At 35.7% G+C, this 25,932-nt stretch overlaps 2 protein-coding genes across 3 annotated transcripts in view; both read left to right on the top strand.

The window, feature by feature from the left end:
* The first annotated feature begins 1,856 nt into the window (after positions 1 to 1,856).
* Positions 1,857 to 24,363, top strand: LOC134850987 (uncharacterized). Of its 2 annotated transcripts, none has more exons than XM_063866847.1 (6): positions 1,857 to 4,004; positions 4,792 to 4,960; positions 7,046 to 7,114; positions 7,193 to 7,287; positions 7,758 to 7,809; positions 24,145 to 24,363. In XM_063866847.1, the coding sequence occupies exons 1-6, from the start codon at positions 3,832 to 3,834 to the stop codon at positions 24,289 to 24,291; spliced, it is 705 nt and encodes a 234-aa protein (XP_063722917.1). In that variant the 5' UTR covers positions 1,857 to 3,831; the 3' UTR covers positions 24,292 to 24,363. The 2 variants fall into 2 exon arrangements, with proteins under 2 accessions (XP_063722917.1, XP_063722916.1); XM_063866846.1 differs by having other exon boundaries at positions 1,862 to 4,004; positions 24,133 to 24,363.
* The window catches only part of LOC134850986 (DNA replication licensing factor mcm5-like), an 85,427-nt gene continuing 67,768 nt past the window's right edge, over positions 8,274 to 25,932 (top strand). The window contains exon 1 of the mRNA XM_063866843.1: positions 8,274 to 8,285. The gene's annotated coding sequence lies outside the window, so the exon portion shown is untranslated. The remainder of the gene's footprint in view (positions 8,286 to 25,932) is intronic.

Consider the following 25,932-nt stretch of genomic DNA (forward strand, 5'->3'; position numbering starts at 1 on the left):
AAGGTCTTTATAAGGATTTGGGGAGAGCTCAGAAAATCATTTTTGATTGAATAAAAAACAAAAAAATCGACATTTTGACTAAGAAAGTTTAAAGGTCGAGAGAATAAAATACAATAATTTGTAGGCCATTTAACTGCTTCAGAGCCGTGGCCATTGCTAAGTTTTAATCTCATAACCGAGTGAAGATATTAACTAAATTGGAAATGGTTCTTTTTCCGTTTACCCCCACCTCACATGAGCATCAATTTATTGGTGCAACGAATGGTCTTATCAGTTTATTTAAGGAGACCAAATATGTTTGTCATGGCCTAAATAGTCTATATGTCAATTTTCATTACAATTGGAAACAGTGACCAATTCTTCTACTGGCCAAGTTTTACAGGTTGGGGAAAAAAGAACCTTGGAATGCGCTAAAAAATTATCATGTGGATTCCAAAGCAAGTATCTCCGAATTTGAATATATATATATTTTTTAACTGTTGCGTTATTGTCTTTTTATTTTTTTTCCTATCTGATACAAAAACAAATAGAAACAAAAGACAAAAGTTCTACTGAATGATTGCAGCTCTTTTTTCAACCTGTTATTGAGGTCATCCAATGGTTTTAAGCTGGTGTTGTTTCAAATTTTGGAAAACGATTTCGTTAAAAGATCGGGTAAGGTTAAAATATCAATTGGATTATATTCTTCTCTTAGCGATTTCGCCTGCAAAATTTTTCCAATTCATCCTTCCCATGAATAAGGTGGTTCTGTGGAAAGTTTCTCTTAAAACACGGAACTACTAGAAAGTATTTTTCCAGTGCCACTTGAAAAGACTGTTGGCTAATAAGAATGTTAATTGAAGTTCGTGCGATTCGCAAAAGATCTACAAAAGACTATCTGTCCTGTCTAAGCATAGTCCGTTTGTCTTACTTCGCCACATTCCACACTGAGTTATTTTATTGAGCGAAGCTTTTTTGCGACTCAATGCCGTTTTTTGTGTCTAGAACTATCACGTGGTACCAATCTTGCAGCTGAAATCGGTCAGGCTGTGGTAGACCTGAATCTAGATGTCAAGTAAGAGCTCCTTTCTCACAGACTATCATTTCCCTGACAAGTAATCAAATACATGATCTAGCGATCTCACCGTTATTCTAAGTGCTTCTTATGATTCATAACGTTGGCTGCGCAATCAGATAACCCAAACATACTCCTAATTATTCTGAGTACGAAAACTATAAATGTATAGAAGTATTGTAATTTAGCTTTTATGTTTAAACTGGCTAAGAGTAAATTCAAGCAGTACATCGACTGCAACTCTTCAGTACACAATCACTTGAGCCTGAATCAACCGTTATAGTTTCACTGAGACGGTTACGTCGATTAGTTAGTAGCAGGAACGCAGGCTGAAAGTGTAGGACACAGTAAGTGACCTTGAAATACGGTTATTACTGCTTATCACTAGTCATCGATTTCGGCCATCAGTTTTGAATAGACCTAAGTTAGACCTATTTACTCCTTTTGTCTCCGTATAAGCGGGGGTCTAAAATTTAAGGGATGAAACTGACTTGAATTTTCTTTTTCATTTTTTTGGTTGAATAATTATTATTTTGAGTTACAAAAACAACGCATGTAACATTTTCTATTACAGATAATGATATAGAAAACTTTTCGCACAAAAAAGGAGTAAGGAGCGTTTTAGGCGTATAAATAGAGGCCAAATTTTTTTATTATGAGGAACTTGAAAATTTACCTCAACTGGAACAAATTGAGCGTTGATTGAAAAGGAAATATAATAATAAAAGGATTAATAATATTTCAAATCAAAATCATCGTCAAGACTTTGTATTACAAAAGCAACTGGAAACTATTGTTTGACAATGTTCTTGTTATTTGTCGCCTTAGATGTTTAGTCAAAATCTTCTGTTGAGACAAGAATTTCCTAACCAACAATTTCTAAAAGCGACGCATAAAAGTGATTCAACAGATATCTACATAAAACTATTCTTCGAATTTTTGTAAAGAAACCATTTTTAGTATTATTGTTAGATGGCGAGGCTTTCATTTTAATAATACATCTTAAAACTACGGCTTAAAGGCACTTTATGTTGCGACTAAGTAACAAAGAAACTGGAATGAACTCTGGCCTAACTATGATTCTCCGCCACTATAAACGGACCAAATTGATATCATATTTTTTCCTTTCACTCGTGGATTCGGATTCCTAATATATTATTAAAAAATAATTTATCAGTGTCGGCAAAAACTGGTCTGATTTTTTATCAAATCAAAAATCTCTTTTCAACCCCCCCCCCATTTCAAATTTCCCATTTTTTCAATGGTTTTACGTGTTGCTATGGCTGAAGGCATGTTGTTCTAAAGTAAGGTAAGAACAACAAATATGATCGCAGTATTTAGTTTGTTCACCATGCAAAACTTCTTTTACATCATGACAAGTTTTTTTAAAACTGAAATTCAAATATGGGCGGAAAGTGGAAAACAGCCAATCAGAGACAAATTAAGCGAAGAACAGATCATTTAACAAATCTTCCCCTTTTCTACGGTGAGTTCCCTTACCCTTTTTAGAGCAAAAAAATTAAGTACATCGATTGAACAAATGACATTATCAGCGGGTTTAACGGCTGCAGATTTGATCTGTTTGAAGAACAATTCTAACTGCAATGATAACTGTGGCCGAAATATTACGTGATTCTTAACTTCTGTTTTCTTGGGGATTTTTTTCCGAACAGCTTCTAGTTGAAAACAGTTTACAGGCTTTGGTAAATTTTCTCAGATTCCTAACAAAAAATATATCGAGGAGCTGCTTAGCAGGACAGACTCATTGACCGGATTTTATTTGTTTTCATTTTCAGAGATAAATAATTTTTTTTTGCAGTTATGAAATATATCCAACGAATCACTACGCATCACTCATTTTAACACACAAGTTTTTTTTATTAATTCGATTTCGATTTGAAGTCGCTTCTACTCTAACACAAACACAACTTGTCATCACAACAGCTTCGAAAAAGCGAGTCGCATACTATTATAGTTTATTGGCTTTCATTCATTGTTTTTATTGAAGCTATCCCATTTTTCCACCATTATACGGTAAAGCAGAGGAAATGTTGGAATGATTCAATAAAAAAAACAAATGAAAGCCAACAACCTCTAATTTTCTGCCACTCCCTTACCAATCATCGTTAGGAAATTGGATTGCCTCCAAAAATTGTTGGAATGACACAAAAATTTTTTTACTCCACTCTTTTGTTTACACTTTTGCTTACACATTGTCAGAGGGAAAAGTTTTTCTAAAAAACCGGACCAGTCAATAAATTTCCTGAAATAAGTATCCTATTTTAAATAAACAGTTCCATTTTTGAACAATTGTGTGAATATGTTATGGTTATTTTTCTTTTTCTTTTTTGAATCTTCGTTGCTTCTTTGTTTCGACTTCATCATTGTTCGTGTTGTAAATCTTCTGGCTTCATAATGCGTCGATTAAGTTATATTGGTACGAACACTTCCAATCGGATTTTGAACTTGGAGCCAGATTTTGGAATATTCTAGAGAACGTTTTACTAATGAATGATAAACGGCACTTAAAAATAACTAGAATTTGCCAAAATGTTTAGCTTTTTGCAAGTTTTTTCTTAAAGTTTTTTATGTTTTGTTTTCAACGTTAACTGGTCAGAACATTTGGTGCTACTTGCGCAGCAACTTCAACCTTCATTTTATTGTTACAAGTTAATTTGTCTTATATTTCTTCGTGCTAAATTTATTACAATTTGCAATTTATTATTACAATTTAACAATTCATAACAATTTATTACATTTAATTTACGAGATTGAAAATGAATAAGAGTCAAAGTCATCAGGCTTTCAACAACTACAGACACGCTTACGAGAGCACAGTACGAGGAAGCAACAGCTACCAGGCAGTGACAGTGCAGTACCCCCCTTCAAGACTAGTTCTGATCGATCCCCAGCCCCCCGTTTTGCCCAGAATCTGCTGCGCCAATCACAGGTGATCCAGATGGATACAGTTCAATGACGTTTGGTAAAAGATGTTGTAAAATCATTATCAATGATATATGATAATGATCATGTAAAAAATGGATGTCTTAAAATGCAACTTTGGAATTTTTTTTTTACAAAAAGCTGAACTAAAAATCAAAAAACGCAATATTCCTCAAAAAAACTCTAACTCAAATAAGGTCATTTGAGAGCACGAAAAATCACAGAAATAAAAAACGGCTGTTATTTTCCAAGCACAAAAAACATCACAGAAACACATAGTCGACCATGGGTGGATCTAGGCTTTTTGTTAAAGGCGGGGGGGGGGGGGTAAGGTTTTCAAAAAAACGGAAAAAATCACAAAATTTATCTACGTCGACCTAATTGATTTTTGATTTTTTGATTTTCCGTTTTTCGATTTTCTCTCCTAAAACACTGTAAGGACCTATTTTGCCATTGTCTCATGAGTCAGAAACACAGGTGCAGCAAAAACCCGACATGCGCTAACAGAGGAAGCGCGTTCTTTTGCGTTACTTACGATACTAAAAACAAACAGAGTTAATTCATTAGGAAAAAAGGGGTTATGTAAATCAATCCTGCCAATGTCACCCTTAAACACTCGTTCATATAAACTTATATATTCTAAAGTATATTATTCCATTTATAAATGGAGATGCCATGCAACAGGGTGGATTCCTTTTTGCTATTCTCCCAAGCCGAACTACTGTGTAAATGTACAATTTCAAGCGAGGTTTGGTTAGAAGTTTCTGACTGAAGTGAAGTTATTTTGATGACAGCACCTGTGTGGCCCACCTGGAGCACAACTGGCGGGAGTGCATGACAGCCGGACTGACTCTGATGTTCTTCACCTGTGTCACCATGTGTCTAGCGGCCCTCATCCTGCTCGCCTTCCCCAGATACGGGAGCTTACCCCTTGCCATCGCATGCATATTCTCCAGCACACTGGTCAGTTCAAATTAACGGAAACAAACACGATTCAATAGATATTATTCGGCCAGTAGACATTTGGTCGGTGATATATACACTAGTGCAAAACCAGGAGTGGGTATAGGATTGGGGTGGAATATTCTTTCCTCGAGGATTTCGACCCACTAACAACCCGATGGATCTTAAAAGAGATTCGACCCCCTACCGACCCAAAGGGTCCCCCCTTTGGTACTTTTTAAGAAATCCATTTTTGGCCGACTGACCCTAAAGTTTTTCTAAAGGCGCCTTGGGCGCCAATATATGCTAACTTTGAGGGGAAGCGCGCGCCAAAAAAAAACGTGAGTTTTTTGTCAAAAAATTTCAAAAAGTGCTCAAAAACTGCTTTTTTGACCTGTTTTTTCAAAAATTTGCCTACGGCGCAGAATATTTTAGTGCTTTAGGAGAGCTCGGAAAATCAATTTGGTCGACCTGAAAAAAAGGTCGTCAAAGTTTTTGAAAGTTTTTTGAAAATGAGCCCCCCCCTCGAGAAAATCCTAGATCAGCCCTTGTAGTATTTTTTTCTTAGTCCCATTTCCAGAAAAAAAATAGTTAGTGTGGAGAGAGATAAAACTGTGGTAAAAATCTGTAATTTGCTTTAGATCTCGTGACAGCAATAATTAATAGCAGAGTGCAGAGGATTGATCAACCGCTCGCTAAACAAAATGTTGAAGTTCGAAATATTTATATATATATATATATATTTTGAATTTCAGCAAAATATTTTTTTAGAAATTACGTCAAAAGTTACTAGCAAAATATTCAAATATTCGAAAAGTATCTGGAGAAGAAAAAAAAACACCCCTTACACAAACATTCCATCACCAAATCAAAAAAAAAAAACAAAGCAATACAAAATCCTTTTTAGAGAATATCAGTTAATTTTTAGCAAAGCAAACGAAATCTTTTTCTGAACTAAATTGCAAACTGTGTTAACCCAAAGTCGTTTTTCAAATGAAAGCGAAAGAAGCTGTTCTACCCTTTCATTCTTTCTCTTTACATTTTTGGGTTAATTGCTATTTGTAAAATTTTGGAATTCGTATCAACGTAGTTTTTTGACGACATCTTGTTTAAAAGGAAATCGTACCACAAGCGATATTGAACTTTTGGGTTAGACATTGGACCCTTGTGCTTACGGTCTGAAATTTTCGCGAATCAATTTTCAACTGCCGCCGATCTTTTATTGTTTAAAAATGCTACATTTGATGTTTGCTATCAAGAGATTCGAACTTGTCTCGCTTGATTTTTTGGCTCATTTTCGCTATTCTTTTATACTGTCTTCTGAGAGCCAAATCTTTGGTTGAATTGGTACATTAGGGTCCAGTTTAGATTTTACTTCAGCAGAGGTATATAATTTAAGCAGCAGCTTGATATAAAGTATTCAACTTTCGTCGGTTTTTATGATAAACTTTCAACGGGTCTAGGACAACAAGCCGACGGAACTTCAAGCCGAAGGGACTTCAAGCCGAAATTATAACTTTACAAGCACCCCAAAACGCTATTTTATCATCTGCAAAATGTTGCTTTTCTAAAATTTTGGCAAGTTTAGTCTATAATAAGCGTTATTCATGACAATGCACCACTTGTGATTCGCATCCGTTAATAACATCAGCCGGTTTTTGAAATGCATAAATTATAAACATAAAAAATGCCTTCAACCATGCTTTACTTTTCAACTTTCCGGAACATCATTTGGAAGCTTAAATTATATGCACACGCCAATAACTAGTGAAGAAAGATCATGAAATTCAGAAATTCTTCAAAAAAGTTTTCAAATTGTTCATATTTCACGACTTATAAGGAATTATTCGGCTTGAAGTCCCTAATTTTACAATTCGGCTTGAACTCCCGTCGGCTTGATGTCCGGCACCCACTTTCAACACCTTTGACACTTTTACGATTAGCTTACTAATTAAAACTTTTTTCTTTAATTACATCTTTTTTTTTGTAGAAGTTACGTTTTCTTGAGCGTTAATTGATATTGTTGAATTTCCTATTTTCAAACATAATCAGTTGACAAGAAAATCGCTTGAGTGTTTGTATTAGGTAGCTCTGCGACTGTTTCAGCAATTGTCAGTTGGTTTCTTCAGCAGTATGTTTTCCCACAAACGACCAACCAGTGCCAGCGAATGCTTCGTAAGTCCCGATGATCCACACGATTTATTCAGAAAAAAATATTCAGTTGAAAATCTCTTTTGGATATGTTTAATTTAGAACTACCTGTGCTTCGTGAGTTCTGTGTTGGGAGGTTTTCTGTCCCTCGCTATGATCATCATCATCTCTGTCGCTCTCTCGCAAAATGCATCTGAGTAGGTTTTAATGAAGGGGAAAGGCGGTGAAATAGTTCTACATGAGGAGTATGTGAATATAAAAAAGGGGTGTTGAAAAGTGTAGAAGTTTCAAGTTGAGGAAATCGCTACAGCCTAATTCAAATTCCACATCTCTTTATTGCTACTTGTTCAGAGGCAGATTTAGGGGAAAGACACCCTCACAAACCAAAGGATCCCCCTTTGGTATTATTTTACATCCATTTTAGGCCGACCAACCCTAAAATTTTTCTGGAGGCGTCTTCGGCGCTAAAATATTTTAACTTTGAAAGGAAGCGCGCGCCAAAAAAAAACGCAATTTTTGATCAAAATTTTCCAATAAGTGCCCAAAAAGGTCTTTATACTGTTCTGGGAGCGCTCGGAAAATCATTTTGGCCTACCTAAAACAGGTCGAAATTTTTTTTTCAAAATGCGTGTTTTCACTGGACCCAAAAAATTTTCTGCATGTTTAGGTACGATTATGTTGAGAGCGGACCTATCGAAAGACACATCTATGCCAAAGAAGTAAGTGAATTTAAAAATTTTTTTATCAAGAATTAAACAGCTTTTTTGCACTTTTTGTATAATCCTTCAAATTTTACCAAAACTTGTTTTGGTTTTGCTTTCTAATTGGTTTTTATTTTGTCTTCAATGCTGCCTCGTACACGGAATCTTTTCACCGTTTAAAAATTTGTAAATAATGGCAAGGTGCGTTCTGTTTCATTTAGTAGCATAGCTTTTTTAAGTAGAAAGGTGCGTTTCTAACGACTGACTTAGTTAAAATTTGAATTTACTCCTGCTTGGACAGATTGACCAGTTGTTTGAATGTCGCACGTTTTGCCTCATACATTTCGATCATCTTTCTTAATTTAGCCACGCATTTTGCTCTTCACACGTTTCGACCTTCTTAAAATTAGTGGCACAAGTCACATCTCACATGTTACGCCTCCCATAACTTCGTATATATCGTCCTCACACGTTTCGCTCCGAACTTATTAAATAATTAATTAATCGTCGCATTCCTAATCGACAATTTCAGAAGCGAAAAATGGGGGGGGGGGGAATTGAATCGTTCCAAAACAAGGAATGTACAAATGTTGATCAATCTGTGAAGAATACTCCGAAAGATATTCTCGAAGATCTTCGCAATAAAGACAGAAGAATCAAGAAACAAAGTGAAGAGATTGTGATATTGAAGAATGAAGAATTCGGATATAATCAAAAGGACTACATTATTGATTAAAATGTGGAATTGAACCATGAACACGTCAAGAAAAGTATAATTGAATTGCTCCTGCAAAAGCTTGAGTACAAAATTAATCCCGCGAATATAAAAACTTGTCACCCTCTCAACAATGTTTCCATCAACCCATATTGTTAGACGAATTTTTTTTATATTGTTTTGAGTACGAGAATAACGTATATCATCGTCGGGTGATGCTAGGCAAGCAACCATTTCAAAGCAATGGGAAGCCCATTGTTCCCAAAAAGGTCGCCCCAAACATGATTCTGTCAAAACTAAGATAACTGCATCTTCCCCCGCGCAACCGAAGAGCTCTCGAAGATCTACAATCAATTCAGAGCGATCAAGAGAAACGAAAAATGGTGTCGTTATTCAAAATCGGTTACAGTGGACAAGAGATATTGAAAGATGGCAACCAAGATTTTGTCAAACGTCTGAGGATGGCAAATAACGAAGGAAGTGCATAGCTGCTAGCAACTGAGTTAATGATGTTTCAAGAAGAAAAACACAAATAAGAAAAACTTGATTCTGGTCCAAAAAGTCTCTAAATAATACCAATGAGTGAAAGAGACCCATACGTGCTGCCATACTTCAATCTTTAAGCTGCCGTTGTCTAGAACTGCTAACTTAAAAAAACTTTGCTGATATTAACGTCTGTAATTGTTTCCAGTGAGACTTGGCTATTCGAAGCTGACATTTTATGTGGTTTCTGTTTCATAAGTTTTCTCCCCTTATTAGGAACTGTTAAAAAGTTAGGATACCACTCGTAGTTGATTAAGAGTGTACTTAAACTAAGAATAGATTAAGACTACGGTTGATTAAGATTCCTACTAAAATCTGTAGGCTTTTATTTAAGACTAAATAAAAGACGGTGATGCTAACTAAAGTAAGAGAGGTTTAAAAGATTGAATTGGTTTCGGTTGATTTGTTCGTATCATTAAAGATAGTGCCAAATTCTAAGTCTACCAAAAGCCATTGCGCTTTTGGCAGGTGTATAAATTAACAACTTAAAGGTCAACGATCAGTTAAGATCAGAGGTTAAATGAACAAACAGTAATACTTTTACATTCCCCGCGTAAATTTATCTATAATCTATTACTTTCGCCTCACAAGAAGAGAACAAAACAAAAGTAATTAAGTGCTAGGATGATTGAATAAGTAGGCGCATTGTCTAAGACCCCCGAGAGTGGATCTAGATCAGTAGGGACACAAACTTGGTAAAGCACCGAGGGCCAAGAAAGCGTATTACATACTAAGTAAAATTACACGGTTATCAGGTCGAAGGAACGGGTGTACGGTACGGAAAAGACCGATGAACGGGCCCGATAGGCCGGAAGACATGTTCTTCAAGCAGTAACCCAAAAATCAAAACAAAGCACCTTGGATCGAATAGTATGTTTTCGTCGGGTGAAATAAATGTAGAACGGTTACTATGGGTGAGCAAGAAACTGGAATAGCACTAGGTTGAATTGGGCAGTAAGGTAGGCAGGGAGTTATCTTTGAGAATAAGCAAAATAAGAGGGTAGTACTAAGATGGATAAATCTAATGGTTATCCGGTGGTAGCGCCCAATGGGTGAAAAGAATTTTACCGACATTCAGGCGAAATTATATGGCTAAAATAAGGTTATAAGTGTTACCAATTTTTTTTTTTTTTGGATTAATACGACAGCACTAGAAGTTTGTATGGCTCTAGAGGCAATGGAATGTTAGTAGCATTCAACAATAAACAAGATACTAAAGGTACTAAAAGTTCTTTAATGAAGTTTTTGAGAGTTCATGAACGTTTATGATAGCATCTGGATTGGAGCTCCTACATCTAATTAGTTTCCCGATTCGCTGCTTTGTTTATTGTCCATCTCCTTAACTCCTCCAGCGTCATTGGCCGTCCAAGGAGTTCTATCGCCGAAATGATAGAGGCAGTGTTCAGCCAGTCTGGGTCAGGTACAATGGGGACGAATGTTGAAGCTGAGGTTTCATAAGGTAGGCCCGCGGGGTTAAATTGTGCGGAACAGACATCAGGGCTAAACTTGACCTTCTTGTCAGGAGTCTTTTGGTCATCTGTTATAGAGGGCTTCGGGTCACTTGGGCACGCATAGTTTTCTTCCCGCAAGTGAACTATAGTGGGACGCGATGATGAAGGTGGTGTTAATGTTGTCAGATCTACTAGGTCGACTTGGTGGCTTTCCATTTCTACGGTAGTTGCTTCTATCGTTGTGCATGCTGAGGCCAAACTAGGTGAATTAAATACTGGGCCATCATGATCTTCATTAGTTAAATCAACTACACTGGTAAGCACTCTCTCACCTAGCATCTTGGGAGGCTGCCTAGTTCGCATAGGTCTGGTGTTCTGACGTGTGAAGATTTCTGGCAATTTTTTCGAGGGTGGTGATTTCATTGGAGATGACGCTTTCCTCTTAGCGGTACCGGACAATTTCTGTGTTTTCGTGGTACGGTCAGAGTGTATTTGTTTAGATTGCGTCTCCGCCATGGCGATTAGTTCTTCAGTGGTCTGGGAAAATTCTCCTCCGGGATTCTCTGGAAGAAACGGCATTTCTTGACTCGCTTTATTGGCCTCCTCCATAGTGTCCAAGAGAATCAACTGTGGGGTCGCTTGTAGGTCTCTTTCATTATCGCCAGAATCCAAGTCGATCAAGGGAATCTCATCTACCTCGACCTTCTGATCAACGTAGTCTGATATTTCTAGCTTAGGATCTGTTCTGTCGGAGATTAGGTGTTCGTCTGATTTTGTAGCTTCGAGTAATGTTTTATCCTTGAGGTCTTTTAGTGAAATTAGGTCGCTAGCATTGTCGTCTGAAATCTCTTCACGTGGTTCGATCATCACTCCGGGTTCATTTACACAACTTTTATGAAGGTCGGGTTTGCCCGACGGGCTTGATTCTTGGTCACTTTCGAGGCCTATCGGGGTTCTCAGTCTCTTTCTCTGTTCTTCTTCCTCTCTGAGAAGAGTTTCCCTAGAGCCGTTCATGGCCGCGTTTCGTCTCGCAATATCAAGCTCTTCGAATTTCCACTGGAGATTTCTTTTCCTTTGGGTCGTTCTTGAGCTTTTAAATCCGACATTTCTTGGCGGTTTTGCAGTTTTCCTCAATCCTTTAGTCGCATAGAATCTAACTAACTGATCTCGTTTTCTTGGGCTTGGTTTCTTCTGGGTGCACTGTCTTTTAATGGCTAAATCAGATTTACGTTTTATTTACGTTTTATTTTTCAAAGTCACAGTGTGATCTGACTCCCTTACGATTTCGTCCTTGAGTACTCTATAGTATGGTTCATTTTTCGTTCTATCTTGGACTTTTCGATAAATAATGGTCTTACCCGGCGGGTTGTTCAGTATTGAGTCCTTTATGCCCAAGGCATCTCTTTTTTCTGATCGAGAAAGCCCTTTTACTGGGGATCCAGCACTGGTTGGTACATATCTCACTGCATTTGAGATATCCTCCGAGGATGATGAGTTTTCATCAACTTCTCCATCTTCTATATCGTCGGGGGCGTCCCAGTCGTGTCTTCGCTCTCGGCTCATTAGTTTTTTGCCCTTAACTATGCATAACAAAGTTTTATTCCAATCAAGGTTATTCGAAGAGGGTGATTTGACTAAATTATGCCAGATGGTGTTAGGGGATCTACCAAAATGTGCTTCGAAAGGAGAGCAGTTAAGCGACTGCTGAGTTACTGTTCTTAAGCATTTTATTATTTTCAGGAGTGCAGATTCTAGTGAAGGTTTTGGACGTTCTTGTGCCATAACCAAGAGTCTTTCCTTAATGGTCCTGATTAGACGTTCCACTAATCCGGTAGCTCTATGATCACCCACTGGGCTAAATATTACCTTTATGTTGTGATCGTGGCAGAATTCTCTAACTTCCTTGGAGATAAAACCAGATCCTTGATCTGTTCTAATGGTTCTAGGTATCCCGTGTAAAGCAATGTATTTACTAAGGAAGTTTATGATAGATTTTGCCGATGTGCTGGATGTTATTTGAGCTGATGGGAATTTTGAAAATCTGTCTACACACACCAATATGTATTTTTTTGTTCCCTATACTAAAGGTAACGGACCGGCGAAATCTAATTCCATTTCTTGGTTTGGCTTTTCGACCATTGGGAGTTCCCCTAGGGTATTGTGTTTTATAAGAGGTTTCAAGTTTTTACCTGCTTTCACGCACTCAATGCAGTTTTCGCCGTGGACTTGGATTTCACGGTAAATTTTCGGCCACCAGATGTATTGAGTTGCCAGACTTTTCATTGCGAACTGGCCGGGGTGAGCTTCGTGCAGTCTGTTGAGCATAGTCGATCTTAGGCATGCTGGGATTACTAATCGGTTGTCCAGATAAAGACATCCTCCACTGACATGTAAATTATTTAAATACGATTTATAGTAATTTCCCAGTTGTAAAATATCTTGTTTTCGATCTTCCTCAATTGCTTTGATTATCTTCTTCAGAACTAGATCTTGTTTTGATAAGAGGGACATAAATTTTGAATCAAATATTTCCGGCCAAGAGAAAGGGAATATGTTAACAGTTTTCTTTTTACTAGGTGATCTTTTCTCGGGGTTATCCGACGGGTTACTAGTACTTGGTGTTAAAACGTCCGTGTTTTCTTTAGTAATAAGTTTTTTTTGTTGGTTAAATTCAATTTGTTCTGCCATTTCTTTCAGGATGTTAAAATTCGTAAAAAAAATTGTTTATTTTGCAAGATGAGTCACAGTTCTGTACGCGAGTGAGAATTTTGGCACACTGAAATGTTGGAATAGTTAGCTATCGCTTGGAAAGTTTCAGCGGCCTTAGCAATTCGTTTCTCACGTTCTATTTCTTGACTGGTCATATGATCTGTTGACTGGCCAATCATATTGCAAGAAGTGACGTCATGTGCTAAGAAATGTTGAGAGAATTTATTTCTTATTTGCGACCACGAATTTTTTGGCATTAGATGATCAAAACCTAGGAGCGTACTAATCTGATTTACTGAAGCGATAACAAATTTTTCGTCATCCAGAGAAACTGGTACGGGTTCACCCGATGGGTGTCGGGATATATAATCAACGAATCCCATATCTTTACCGGGTAAATGTTCTACAGTAAAGTCGAAGGGTAATAGTTTATCCGCCCAACGGGTGAGACGTGATTGCGCCGTTTTACTGTATTTATCGTCTTTCAGTGCTCCTATTAGGGCTTTGTGGTCTGTTAAAATTGAGAATTGTTTACCCAGTAGATAATTTTTGAAATGGTCTAGTGCCCACACTAATCCCAGTAGTTCGATTTCATTAGTGCTGTATTTTAATTCGGCAATATTCAAAAATCTGCTAGCGAACGCTACGGTCTTCCAATTCCCCCGATGGTCTTGTTCGATGGACGCGCCCAATCCTAAATGTGAGGCATCGCATTTCACCCGAGTGTTCAGTTTTACATCGAAATGGTGGTTCGTCACCGTATTACAAATTTCTTTCTTGATTTTTTCAAACGCTTCTGTATGTACTGTGGACCACTTAAATGGTTTATTTTTTTGCATAAGTTCTCTGAACGGTGTTGATAGGGACGCTAGGTTTGGTATGAACTTATTAAATTGGTTAATCGATCCCATTAATGATCTGATATCTTTGATGCAGTTTGGTTCTTTTAGATTTTTGATTGCGTCAGATTTATGTATTAATGGTGTCGTCCCTTTTGCGTCAATTCTAAATCCCAACCATTCTATGTTGTGGGTTAAAAATGTGCATTTTTCCCATTTTTTGGCTAGTCCCTCGTCATCTAGCGTTTTTAACACATTAATGACTAGCTTTTTATGTTCTTCCTCGCTACCCACGGTGGCGATTAGGATGTCGTTAAGATAACAATGGGTATTCGGTAGTTTTTCCGTCAAACGGTCCATTATGCGTTGAAATTCATTAGGCATATCGCCTAGTCCGTAGAATCCGGTTTTAAAATGGTAGGAACCCGTTACTTCTCCCCCCACAATGTTAAAATTACACTGATTACTTGCCTTTTTAGAAAGCGGTATTTGACTGTAGGCGTATTTTAGATCTATCGATGAAAACCAGATGTTTCTTTGATCGTGGCCGCTAATAGTAACTGCTACTTTGTCATTTAGTTCGAATAGATTCGGCATTTGATATCTATTGCGAAATATCTGTTTGCTTAGTAGTTTTGAGTTCAATGCTAGTTTGATTGATCCGTCCCTTTTTGCTGTAATCACGATGGGGGAAATAAAACAATCTTCAGAGCATCTAGATAGTTTTTCGATGTGTCCGTCTCTTAGTAATTGGTCAATGCATAGTTTGACGTTGGGGAGAAGATGGATCGGGATACGTTTCCCTTTCACCTGTATCGGTTTTATCGGTTCGTTAAAATAAGTATTAACTACGTAGTTCTTTGATCTACCAGTTCTTTTTATGAGGTCTGAAAAGTGTTTTGATATGTATAATTTAAACTCACTTTGAGATGGTGTCTCTTGGTTTTGATCCTGTTGGTTGTCCGATGCGAACTTTATTTGGTTGACATTTATCCCAATGGGTGATACTTTCTGGTCTTCCCATGACTTTGACCCGTTGGGTGGAGGTTGTTTCTGAAATACTACGATACCCAATATCGGTAAAATGTCGTTCCCCAGTAGATTTCTTTCAGCCCCTTCAGTGATAAAAAGTTTTTGGTCATTAGCCTCCCATCATTTCGATCGGATTTTCACTCGAACTCTTCCAATAATATTGATCGTACTCCCGAAGCCCTGGTATGCTTTCTTTGTTATTTCGTCCACAGGTTCTAGCTTTAAAAATCTATCTCGTATCTTCAATTCGTGTAGTAGGTCTTTTTTCATGAAGGAAACTGGACTTGCTGAGTCAATTTGAAGCTCGGTATAGTAAGGGTTGAAATTTCCCAGAGATACTTTTAGTGTCTTTTTCAATTCTAATCCTTCGTGATTGAATACTGTTCTCACTCCGCGCTCTATTTTGTCTTCTACGGCATTTATTTGGTTATCTGTGTCAACAGCTAGAACTAGGAAGTCGTCTAAGTTAACCTCAAATTCGGAACTTTCCTGCGGGTTGGCCCGGATATTTTCGTTTTCTTGGGATACACGATTCTGATCGACGATGTTAGTTTGTGTTTTTGCTGAACTCCTACAGTGTTTAGCAAAATGTCCTTTCCGTCCGCACGTATTGCGGTTTCTACCTCTAGCCGGGCATGGGGATAGGTGTCCTTTTTTGAATTGCTGACCACAATTGCGGCATTTGTTAATTTCAACGATGTTTAGGGTTGGTTCGTTCTTCACGTATTGTGGTCTTGGTCCTGGATTGTAAGTTGGGAATTTTAGATACTGTTGATGGATTTTAGTACCTTTTTCGTGAACTAATACGTAAGATAGTACGTTTTCTGGGGTCAAGTATTCTAAACATAGTTTCTTTTGGATCTGGACATTTCTCATGTTTGTGATGAAAATGTCTCTTACTAGTTCTGACTCGAGTTCCCCCAGTTTACAATTTTTTGCTAGTTCAGAAAGTATTTCATGGAATTTTTCTAAGGACTCATGTTCTTTCTGTCTCCGGCCAAAAAATTTAAACTTTTCGTATGTTAGGTTTGTAGTGATCGTGAAAGTAGTTTTTAATAGTTCCCAAAATTCTGCGAAATTGATATCCAGAATTCTTTTGCCAGGATTTTTATGAGAGAAGCATTTCTGTCCTTCTTTTCAGAGTGCTAGGTATAACTGTGATTTTAGCTTCTTGTCAATGTCTCCGATTTGAAGTCCGTTAAATTTTGCGTTATCTTCCGCCCTTCTCCTTCTTAATTCTTCGTTATAATTTTGTACTGCTACTCTGTGATGTTCCTCTTTTTCGGCGCGATGGGCCTGATCATCGGATGGGTCCGGTGGTTCTGCCGTAGGGTAAGTTAGTTCGTTTCTTATCGGTGGGTTAATTACATCTTCGATGTCTACGGAGTCTTTCGCAATAATTGTCAATTGAAACTTTTCCGACCACCTTTCCCAGTCATGTTGATTTTCGTTTGATGAGTTGTTCCAAAAAACCTCTAGTCCTCGTAGATTCGATTCATTAGACTGCGCCATGTTAAAAAGTTAGGATACCACTCGTAGTTGATTAAGAGTGTACTTAAACTAAGAATAGATTAAGACTACGGTTGATTAAGATTCCTACTAAAATCTGTAGGCTTTTATTTAAGACTAAATAAAAGACGGTGATGCTAACTAAAGTAAGAGAGGTTTAAAAGATTGAATTGGTTTCGGTTGATTTGTTCGTATCATTAAAGATAGTGCCAAATTCTAAGTCTACCAAAAGCCATTGCGCTTTTGGCAGGTGTATAAATTAACAACTTAAAGGTCAACGATCAGTTAAGATCAGAGGTTAAATGAACAAACAGTAATACTTTTACAGGAACAGAGACTCTAGAAGCGATATGGTCTCAAAACATGAGGTGTTTTAATTCTTGAGGTAGAAGTGGTCTGAAGGCAGTAGGTTTTAAAACAAAATGAAAAAAAAACGGCTTCGAAAATAAAATTAAATTGCGTCCAGAAAAATTTTTTAACAAAACTTGAAACCATAATAATAAATGGTCAAACCATATAGGCTGAGGATTCAATTACAAATATAAGCAATGACAACTAATGTAGTGTAAAATTTGAGAAGCATCTCTCTTCCTACAATTACAAAGTTCACGCTGAGTTGACGATAACATTGCAAACAGCCCAAAATGCAAAGTCAACAGATCAAATTATATGCATTTTTCAAGTGTCTGTATCAATTGAAGATTATACATCTCAGACTATGTTTCATTAGACAAAGATATCATTTTCGCCATTTATAAAAAAAATTATTTAGACAAAACTTCGAACCTTGGTTGATTTGAGTGATCCAATTCAGTTATATAGTTTTCTTTCACGTTTAGAAATGTAGTTTGAGAAGCTGACAGAAAATGGGAGTGCCAGCAACTATTGGGGAAACAAATCATCAAGGATATTTGAAAAAAAAACATAGGCATGCACCATCAAACGTTTTTATTCATTTACGAACGCTAACAAATATGTGTCAACAAGAGCATCAAAAACAAAAAGACAAAGCGAGCAGCTTTTGATAGGCAGCTGAGTGTTGACTCATCAAGTCAATGTTTGGTTTATAAATTCATTAAGCAAAAAAAATAAAATGACTTGATCACAAAACCAAGAAAGTTTTATGATTGTGAGTTAGCATGGGGTCGAAATGGTAAAAAACTGTTCAACCTCTTCAAAACTTTTTTGCCTAATGTTTATTCTGATAGACTAAACATGCATATAAACTTTTCGAATGCTATCGAAATTGATAAGTTTTTCTTCTTTTGAAAAATGTTGGAAAGCTATCAGCACGTTATGGTAATCAAGCCAGTCCAAACCATCCTGCTTCTAATCAAAACTCTTCTTGATTGAAGCTCATTCAAATTTCTGATATTTTTAAAAATTATCTTAAAAAAGTTCAATAAATCTTCAGCAAGTACTGATGGTTTTATCAGATACTCTATAAAACTATTGAACTTGTAATTTCGTTGTATTTGTTGCGCCTTTTCATCAATTGCATGGAAATTGGTCAATACCCATATTTGTTTAAGTTTGCGAAGTTATTGGCATTTCAAAAAGATGGCCAGTTAATCATCCGCCAAAAATAAACGCTCATTTGTCGACCCTTTCAATTGGCTATTTTTTAGGTTGGTTCATTTTGTCGATTAATTTTGTTCTTTCACTGATTGTTACTTTAGCTTTTGTAAAAGTTATTCTGAAATTGATGCGGTGGCGATTCTGTAATATGACCTTCAATACTCAAACATACAAAAAGAAGTCACTTGTTTTACTGATCTGAAGAAAACGTTTGATACAGTCAAACACTGGTAATTGTTTTTAAAATTGAAGTACTGTGAAGTGCGAGGGTTACTTCTTGTTACAATTAAAAGCTATTCAACGGGCAGGGGCCACTCAGCAGAATTAGAAGATTTTAATGAAAACAAAAGATACCTGTGGCCCCTTGTGTTACTTAAGGCTCTGATAGTGAAGTTTTAAGATGTTTTTGCTCTGCATATAAAAGTGCCAATCAAAAAAAGAATTATAATTTTCTTGTGTGTTTCTCAGGTCAGCAACTGGATGAAATCAAATCATTTTTTTTAAATTGTGTTGAAACAAAATTGTAGGATAATTTAAGTCAAAAACTGCAGCTTAAATCGTGTTATACAACGAAGCACGTAAACAGGTTTCGGTTATAACATCTTTAGGAAAAGTGAATGATGAAAACTGAGCTTCAATGCTCACATTAACCTTTCAACCAAAGTAATATTTTGTTGTGACCTCTTTTGTTGAATCCTATTGTATTTCATCGTGAGCATCCCTAATTCCTATAATAGCTTCATAAAATCAATCATTGCATTTAGTGTTTTTGCAAACGGTTGCTCGAACAACAATAATCTGAATCAGGTATTAAAAATAAACAAAAGAATCGTAAAAAAAATTTTCAAAGTTTTTGTCGGATTGTGGAACGATTATCAAATTTTGCTCACTCCTTTCTGTATATGGGTACAAGTGTCAAATTATTGCTCTAAAAAGGTTGAATATAAATTACGACTACTTTAATGCTTTGCTTGAATTTGAAAATGTAGCTGCTTTTGATAGTCGATATCGATTTGATGGCTAGGATCAGAAAAATTCAAACTGCTCTAATACTGATAACAAAGATCTACACGACCTTGCTTCTAAGAAAGAATTTTAAATCATTTTACACGCAGCGTTTTGGGTGTTGAGTGAAAAGTGTGCTTCAAAAGTTTTAATACTCGTTAATCAAGAAATATTATGGAGCATGATTTACAAATTACAGTAAAAAACTTGTGAAGTTGAGTTTTAGTTTGCGTTTAGTAAACTGAAGCCCCTTTTGAACTTGTTTATTGGTTACTGCCGCATGAGCTCAGTTCGGTGTTCTCTGTCCAAAAGTCTCCACTCTCTTCTACAGGGGCTCTTAAGATTCTAGATATAAATCACATTTGTTAGAAGCAGTAACCACAAAGCGAACTAGTTCAAGAATTTCGAGTAAACCGGTTTAAGATACTTACCACTAGCGAGTTTCAGAACCAAAAGAACCTTATAAATGCAATTTTTGACAAAAACATGATCTGGTGTGTTTTGCCAACTTGTTTGATCAGAGTCCTGGTAACAAGTCAATTACTGCTACGAGTGACGGTACTAGGGGACTTCGTTTCTAAACAGTACACAAACAACCGAGCTTAACGTTTAGCAATCGAGTATTTTACCTTTGTTTGCCATCTGCTGTTTCTTTTTGGAAAAAAATTATATGTAATAACCAGACATTAGGGTTAACGTCGTGAGGGCGAACTTCTGTGGCTGATCTTTGCCAGAGTTGCTAGCTTCAGGTGAACTTATTTTTTGTAAATAGTTTGATGCCAAACTTTTATATGGCTTGTGATGTTGTTGGAATTCAATTTAGTTATTTGCTTAGAGCGTTAGTATGGTTGAACTCTAATGATGTAGTAACAAATGCGCGAAGTATCTAACGACCAATCAGAGCTCAGTGTTCTAAAATTTGAACGAAATAAGTGATAAACTTATATATCAGTCCGTTTTGCAACATTTTAAGAGCGTTGATTGGTTGAGAATTTTGGCGAATTCGTTTCTTCGCGCATGAGAATAGCCCCCCCCCCTCCAGTTAGAGTAGTTCATATACAGTGTCACCACAACATGCTGATGTTTTCAACTTCACCACACACATCATACGCATCGATATTTTCACTTGGACTTGTCGACTTGTACGTTTACTTTCCTTGGAATTTAATGCGATTACAATGTATTATTTTTTGATTGCAACAAATCTCGCTAAAAAGTCCGGTCAAAATTCCAGGAGGCTCGTTCAAAATTTTTTGCAACCTTACAAATATGTGGCCAAACTTTTTCCGGCTCATAAGTTTTCATTCACTACTGAGCTAAACAACTGTTATAAGACCCCGGGAGAGTTTTATAGCAGTTGTGGATCTTCATTGAAGATTGGAATTCAGAAATTGCCTCATAGATGCTTTATACTAGCCTCGGCAAGGCTACAAATATGCGTTAACTGCTATGAGAGGTTGAATTGTTTTGAAATTGGTAACTATAAATCGTTGTCCCTAAAAAGCTATAAAGGGAGGGCGTAAAGTCGAGACCTTTTGAGATAGTAAACTGCCATATGGTTTTGAAGTGCGCTAATAATTAACTATCTAGTGCTCCCTTTTTTCAACTAGTACATCAAACGCGCGTAATTTAATGATGGATGAGAAACAAACCACTTGAAATTCCGTCTTACTATTGACAAAAACAAAATGAATGCTAGAAATTTACAAGACTGCTTGTATCAGGCCGACAATAAGTCAAAATTTATAAGTCGTTACTTATATGTCGAAATTATTCGGGAAAAAAAACCCGAGAACAAATATTCAGTCATTTTCTTCAAAATTCTCAATAATAAAAAGGTTTTTCATTCAAAATCGTGGTTTACTGTCGCTGTTTATGCAAGTTTTGAAATCCAGACAGATTATTACAAATCATTTTTTCTCTAGAAATTCCAAATAAAAAAAAATGTCAGAGAAAAATCCGAAAAAAGTTTTTCGTTATGATAATAACTGCTCAGCTGTTCCAAAGAAAAATTCTCAAATACTAATAAATAGAAAAAAAATGTCCTACATTTTTTTTCCAAACAAATTGGTCTGAAATAAAAATTTAGGGGCAAAGTTTAGGAAGTTGTATTTCGGTGTGTTTTAGTTTTTTTTCCACGCAAAATCAGATAGCACAAAAATAGAATGGGTCAATTTATGTATCATATTAAAGCCCTTTCATCCTGATTCCAACAACATCAGAAATTTTTTAAAATTTTGACAATTTTTTATCAGTGTGGAGAAAAACTGGTTTGAATTTTTTTTTATTTTTGCTCTTATTTCAAGCTAATAAGGTCAACGTGAATTCTTACAATTGCTTATTTAGGCCGGAAAAGTTAGTTTTACTCGGGCAAAGTAAGTTTTTGGAATTTTGTAGCGCCATATTGGGAAAAAAGTTTCAAAAATTTGGAGAGCATCTGCAAAAAAAAATAGAAAACATTTATGAAATTTAAAAAACTATATTTTTTTTCAGTTTTTTAGTCATTTTCTATTAAACTACTTTCCAATTGGCAAACTTGACTATTACTATCGAGTATGCATAATTTCTATTGTTTTGTTCAGATTTTGTTATCACACCACACAGAAAAAAACTACACTAATTTGAAAAAAAAAATTTTTTTTTTAAGACGTCTAGTTTTATTGTTGTTATACGTTATTATAGCTTAATGGCTAAATTATTATGGCGTAATGTGTGATGTTACGATTTACTGTATAATGAACAAACCTGTTCATAGTTTTTAGTTGATTCACTAACTTTCATTACAGTCTGACATTTTTAAAGTAGCTAACTTTCATTTCAATCTAACATTTTTACAATCTGACATTTTTCAGATAACATAAAAACTATGGCACCAATGGCTTGGTGAAAAAAAGATATGTTTCTAAGGAAAACCAAACCACACCGTTCACATAATCTTTGTCAATTTTAACGAATCATGGAACAAACGACTGCTCACCAAGGCTGGGTTACGCGAAAAGGCTTCCCTAGTTGATAAAGATAGGTTATCTTGCATGACCTTTTAAAGATTTTTATTAAGAAGATGCATCTCTTTTAAAGATCTGGCGAGACAATTTCCTTTAAAGATAACCTTAATTCTAGCAAGATCTTTAAAGACATGATTTTTTGTGTGAAAAAAAAAATTTACACAGGAAGACAAGTATTTTTACGAGTAGACATTTTACCTGGTGGCAAGTAGAAACATTTAAATACTTGAACAAATCAACATTAAATAGAAAAATATAACCGCATAATTAGATGAACATAAATATTTGTCGGATTTGTCGAACACAACATGTCGAACACAACATGCAAAATATCTCAAGCTAAACCACTCTATTCATCAAAATTTTGACAAAAAAATGAAATTTAACCGCTGCCAGATGAAAAATTTCAAAAAGTCCAAAAAAAATTGTTTTTAAAATTTTTAATTTGAAATGCATAAATTATAACGACAACCTGAAACTATTTACATTACGAAACTTGAAAAATCAAAATATAAATGAACACTATCAAAATACGCTTAGCCTAATTTTTTTGAGCTTTAACTCAGAATTCTTCGTGACTGTAGTCAAATTGGATCTCCGTAGTTTTTCTGGCGCTCAATTAAGGTTTTGTGAATAATTGTTTTTGAGTTAATCAGTCAATTCTCTTTGGTTCATTTTTTCAACATTTTGTTTCGTTTATTTGCTTGTGAATAATTTCATAATTAGTTATCTTGCAAGATCTTGCAAAAATCTTGCAAGATTCTTGCAAGATAACCTCATTCTAGCAAAGTCTTTCATAATAACCTCACTCTTTGAAGATCCTGTAAGGTAACCTCCATCTTGCAAGATCTTGCAAGATAACTCTTATTTGCAAGAATCTTGCAAGATCTCACAATACAACCCTCCTTGATCGACTAGGGTTTATATTGTGAAATCCGCATCAAGGTATTTTTCTTAGTTTTCTTAGCTTTTTATGCTTTTAATAAAGCTAGAGGCATAAAATTGAAACATGATGAAGCTACAAATTTTAGCTCAATGCTTTGCTCTTTTTGCTAGTTTCTTTTGATCTTTTCACTCTTTGCATATTTTGCGAAACATTTTATGTGTTGACAAAAATTACTTCGCAAGGTAGCTGTTCATGAATTCTGGATTCAATTTATAATTTTTAACTTGCTAAAAGGTTTGTCAACGAGCTCACCAGATCTTCACTCAAAAATTTGTGCGCCTTAGAAACACACAATTTGGCCTCGTAATGTCACCGAGTGATTTTAGTTTTGCTCAATCACAGCTCCTCCTTGAACTATAGGCACATTGATTATAGTATTTCAGATCACGCTGACTATTTTAAACATATAGAACAGCCTTATTTTTTTTGTGACCGGATGCAAGCTTTTTATCTTTCTATAGACCCTTATCAATTGTTTTCATATGAATCACCTATGTTTTCGTTAATCATTGGAGCCAGGGACGAATTTAGGGGGACGTCCCCTTTCCGCTCAGAATTCGAACCCCTTTCTTGCCATAAAGTCCTCCACTTGATACTATTTAATGGCCAATTCTACATCAACCAACTCCAAAATTTTAAGGCACTGTGAACACTATATACTAATTCTGAATGATGAATATTAATTTCGGATGATCAAAAAAAAATCTGAATATTCTGGTCGAATCGTTCTAAAAAGGTTCATTTTTGACCTTTTTGTAAAACAAATTCTTTACTAGTGCCAAGATCTTGTGGTGCAAAAAATTGCGCTAAATAGATTGCTTATCTTTTTTAAGAAAAAAATTGAAAACAAAGTTATCGACCTTACAAGGACAAAAAAATCTGAAACACCTTAACCCCCCCCCCCTGCTCTTCCTTAGGATAGCCCTAAATCCATCCCTGTGCGGAGTTTTAAAATATACGTATTGTAAAATTAGTTGCGAGAGGAGTTGACAATTCGTTGTGGGTTTAGGAAATGTTTAAGAATTGTGGTGGCGACTGTGAGGCGTATTGGCTGATGCTGGTGTTCCTCTGCTGCGGATACTTCACCTCGCTCGCCCTTCTAGTGTTTCTAGCTAACATGGTCAACAAAATCAAACACCTGCAGAGACACATTGCCATGGTCAAATAACCTAATAACCTACCAAAAAATGAAGAAACAGCGCCTGGCAATAGTAATCATAATAGTTGGGTTCCAGGAAACAGCAAGTATGAATGATGGGTTCCGCAATGTTTGTGAAGCATCAAACATTCAAATAAAAAAGTGATACTTGTTTTTGGAGATTTTAGGGCGTAAAAGTTTTCTTCAGGGACACATCTAGTTAAAACAGCCCAACTATCATGATTGTAACTAGTGCTTTTTTATGATACTTGTTAGTTAATGATTTGTTTGTAAGTTGTTGATTTTCAATTTCTGTGAAAAAAAAAAATTGGTTTTGGCAATCTGTTGATAACCACAATAAATGGAAAAACCAGATGAAAAAAAAAACATTCTTGAAAGTCAGCTTATAAATATTTGTAAAATATTTAAAAGCTTTTGTAACTGAGAGAAATTGAGCGTTTATAATCAATTGAAGCTATAGATATAAAAACGTTTTCCGTTATATTAAATCTCCTAAAAACAGTCAGATTCAAAAAATATTTCTTCAGAATGAGTTGAATTAATCATAGAAGTAAAATGATTATTTTTTCGTAAGAATCAAACCAAAATTACATATAGCGTATCACTGACTTTTCAATTATGAAGACAATTTTGTGAAACTAATTTTACTCAGTTTCAGTTTTGCTATCAAAGATATCGTAGGAATATAATAAAAAACTTAACTTCATATTTTAGCTATAATCGTTTTAACCTAAAAAGTTTGGATATTTGCATTTGAATTTGAATCTTTTACTAACTAAATTTAACGGGAGCTATTATCATGCGCAAAGGACCGAATGAGCAAAAAACTCGTGAGCGGAAAACCGAAAAGAAAATTAGCCGAAAGTCAATTTTTAAAAATAAGCAACTGCCATTCAATTAAGATGAATTAAATGAAGCTATATTTTGCTTCTTTCATAACGAAACCCTTGAAAAATAAAATTTGTTCCAATCGGCGGCGGTCAGTGACAATTTGAACATTATGCATATTTCTGCCGTTTTTATATTCGGTCAAAATCAATATTCAGCGCTTGGAAATGTTTAATTTCTTTCCAAATTTTAGATCACTGAAATCTGATTGGCTGATTTTTGTTTTCGCGCATTCGGTCCTTCGCGTATGAGGGATTCCACCAAATTTAACAACAGCAGACATAAATTGTAAGTTGAACAAGGAAACGTAATTTAATAAAAAAGACTATCGAAATGCTCGTGCAGTGTCTCGTTGTTCAAACTCAATTTCTATCAGTCTTGAACTATTTCTACAATTCAGTTCTAGTCTTGTCTGTTGAGCTGGTAATTGATCCGACTTTCGATTCGAAAGTAACGGAATATTTGTGCTCGGGGTGGGTTTTTTCTTCAGACAAATTTCGACTTTTTAACTAGCCATTTTTGACAGATTTTTTTTATATCATTCGAAAGCTATTGTTGCCTTGAGCTTAAATTTGAAAAGATACTTCACCTGTGATTATTTTTTGTAAAATTATGGGGGTTTAAAGATTGCCATTTAAAAAAATCCTTGTAATTAATAATTTCTCATTCAAAATAAATAAGTTTTCAGTTCTGGCTTTATTGCTTTTTTGTACAAAGTTCAGGGATACATAAGTTTTCCTTCGAAAATTTTTATTGACCGAA

This window comes from Symsagittifera roscoffensis, chromosome 7, assembly GCF_963678635.1.
Source record: "Symsagittifera roscoffensis chromosome 7, txSymRosc1.1, whole genome shotgun sequence".
Classification (NCBI taxonomy): Eukaryota; Metazoa; Xenacoelomorpha; order Acoela; family Convolutidae; genus Symsagittifera; species Symsagittifera roscoffensis.

What these genes read in the sequence shown, in the direction of transcription:
- LOC134850987 (XM_063866846.1), top strand. Translation starts at nt 3,832, where the DNA reads ATGAATAAGAGTCAAAGTCATCAGGCTTTCAACAACTACAGACACGCT. An exon ending in ATCTGCTGCGCCAATCACAG is followed by an intron (nt 4,005 to 4,791) that starts GTGATCCAGATG and finishes TTTTGATGACAG; the next exon opens with CACCTGTGTGGCCCACCTGG. An exon ending in GCATATTCTCCAGCACACTG is followed by an intron (nt 4,961 to 7,045) that starts GTCAGTTCAAAT and finishes CGACTGTTTCAG; the next exon opens with CAATTGTCAGTTGGTTTCTT.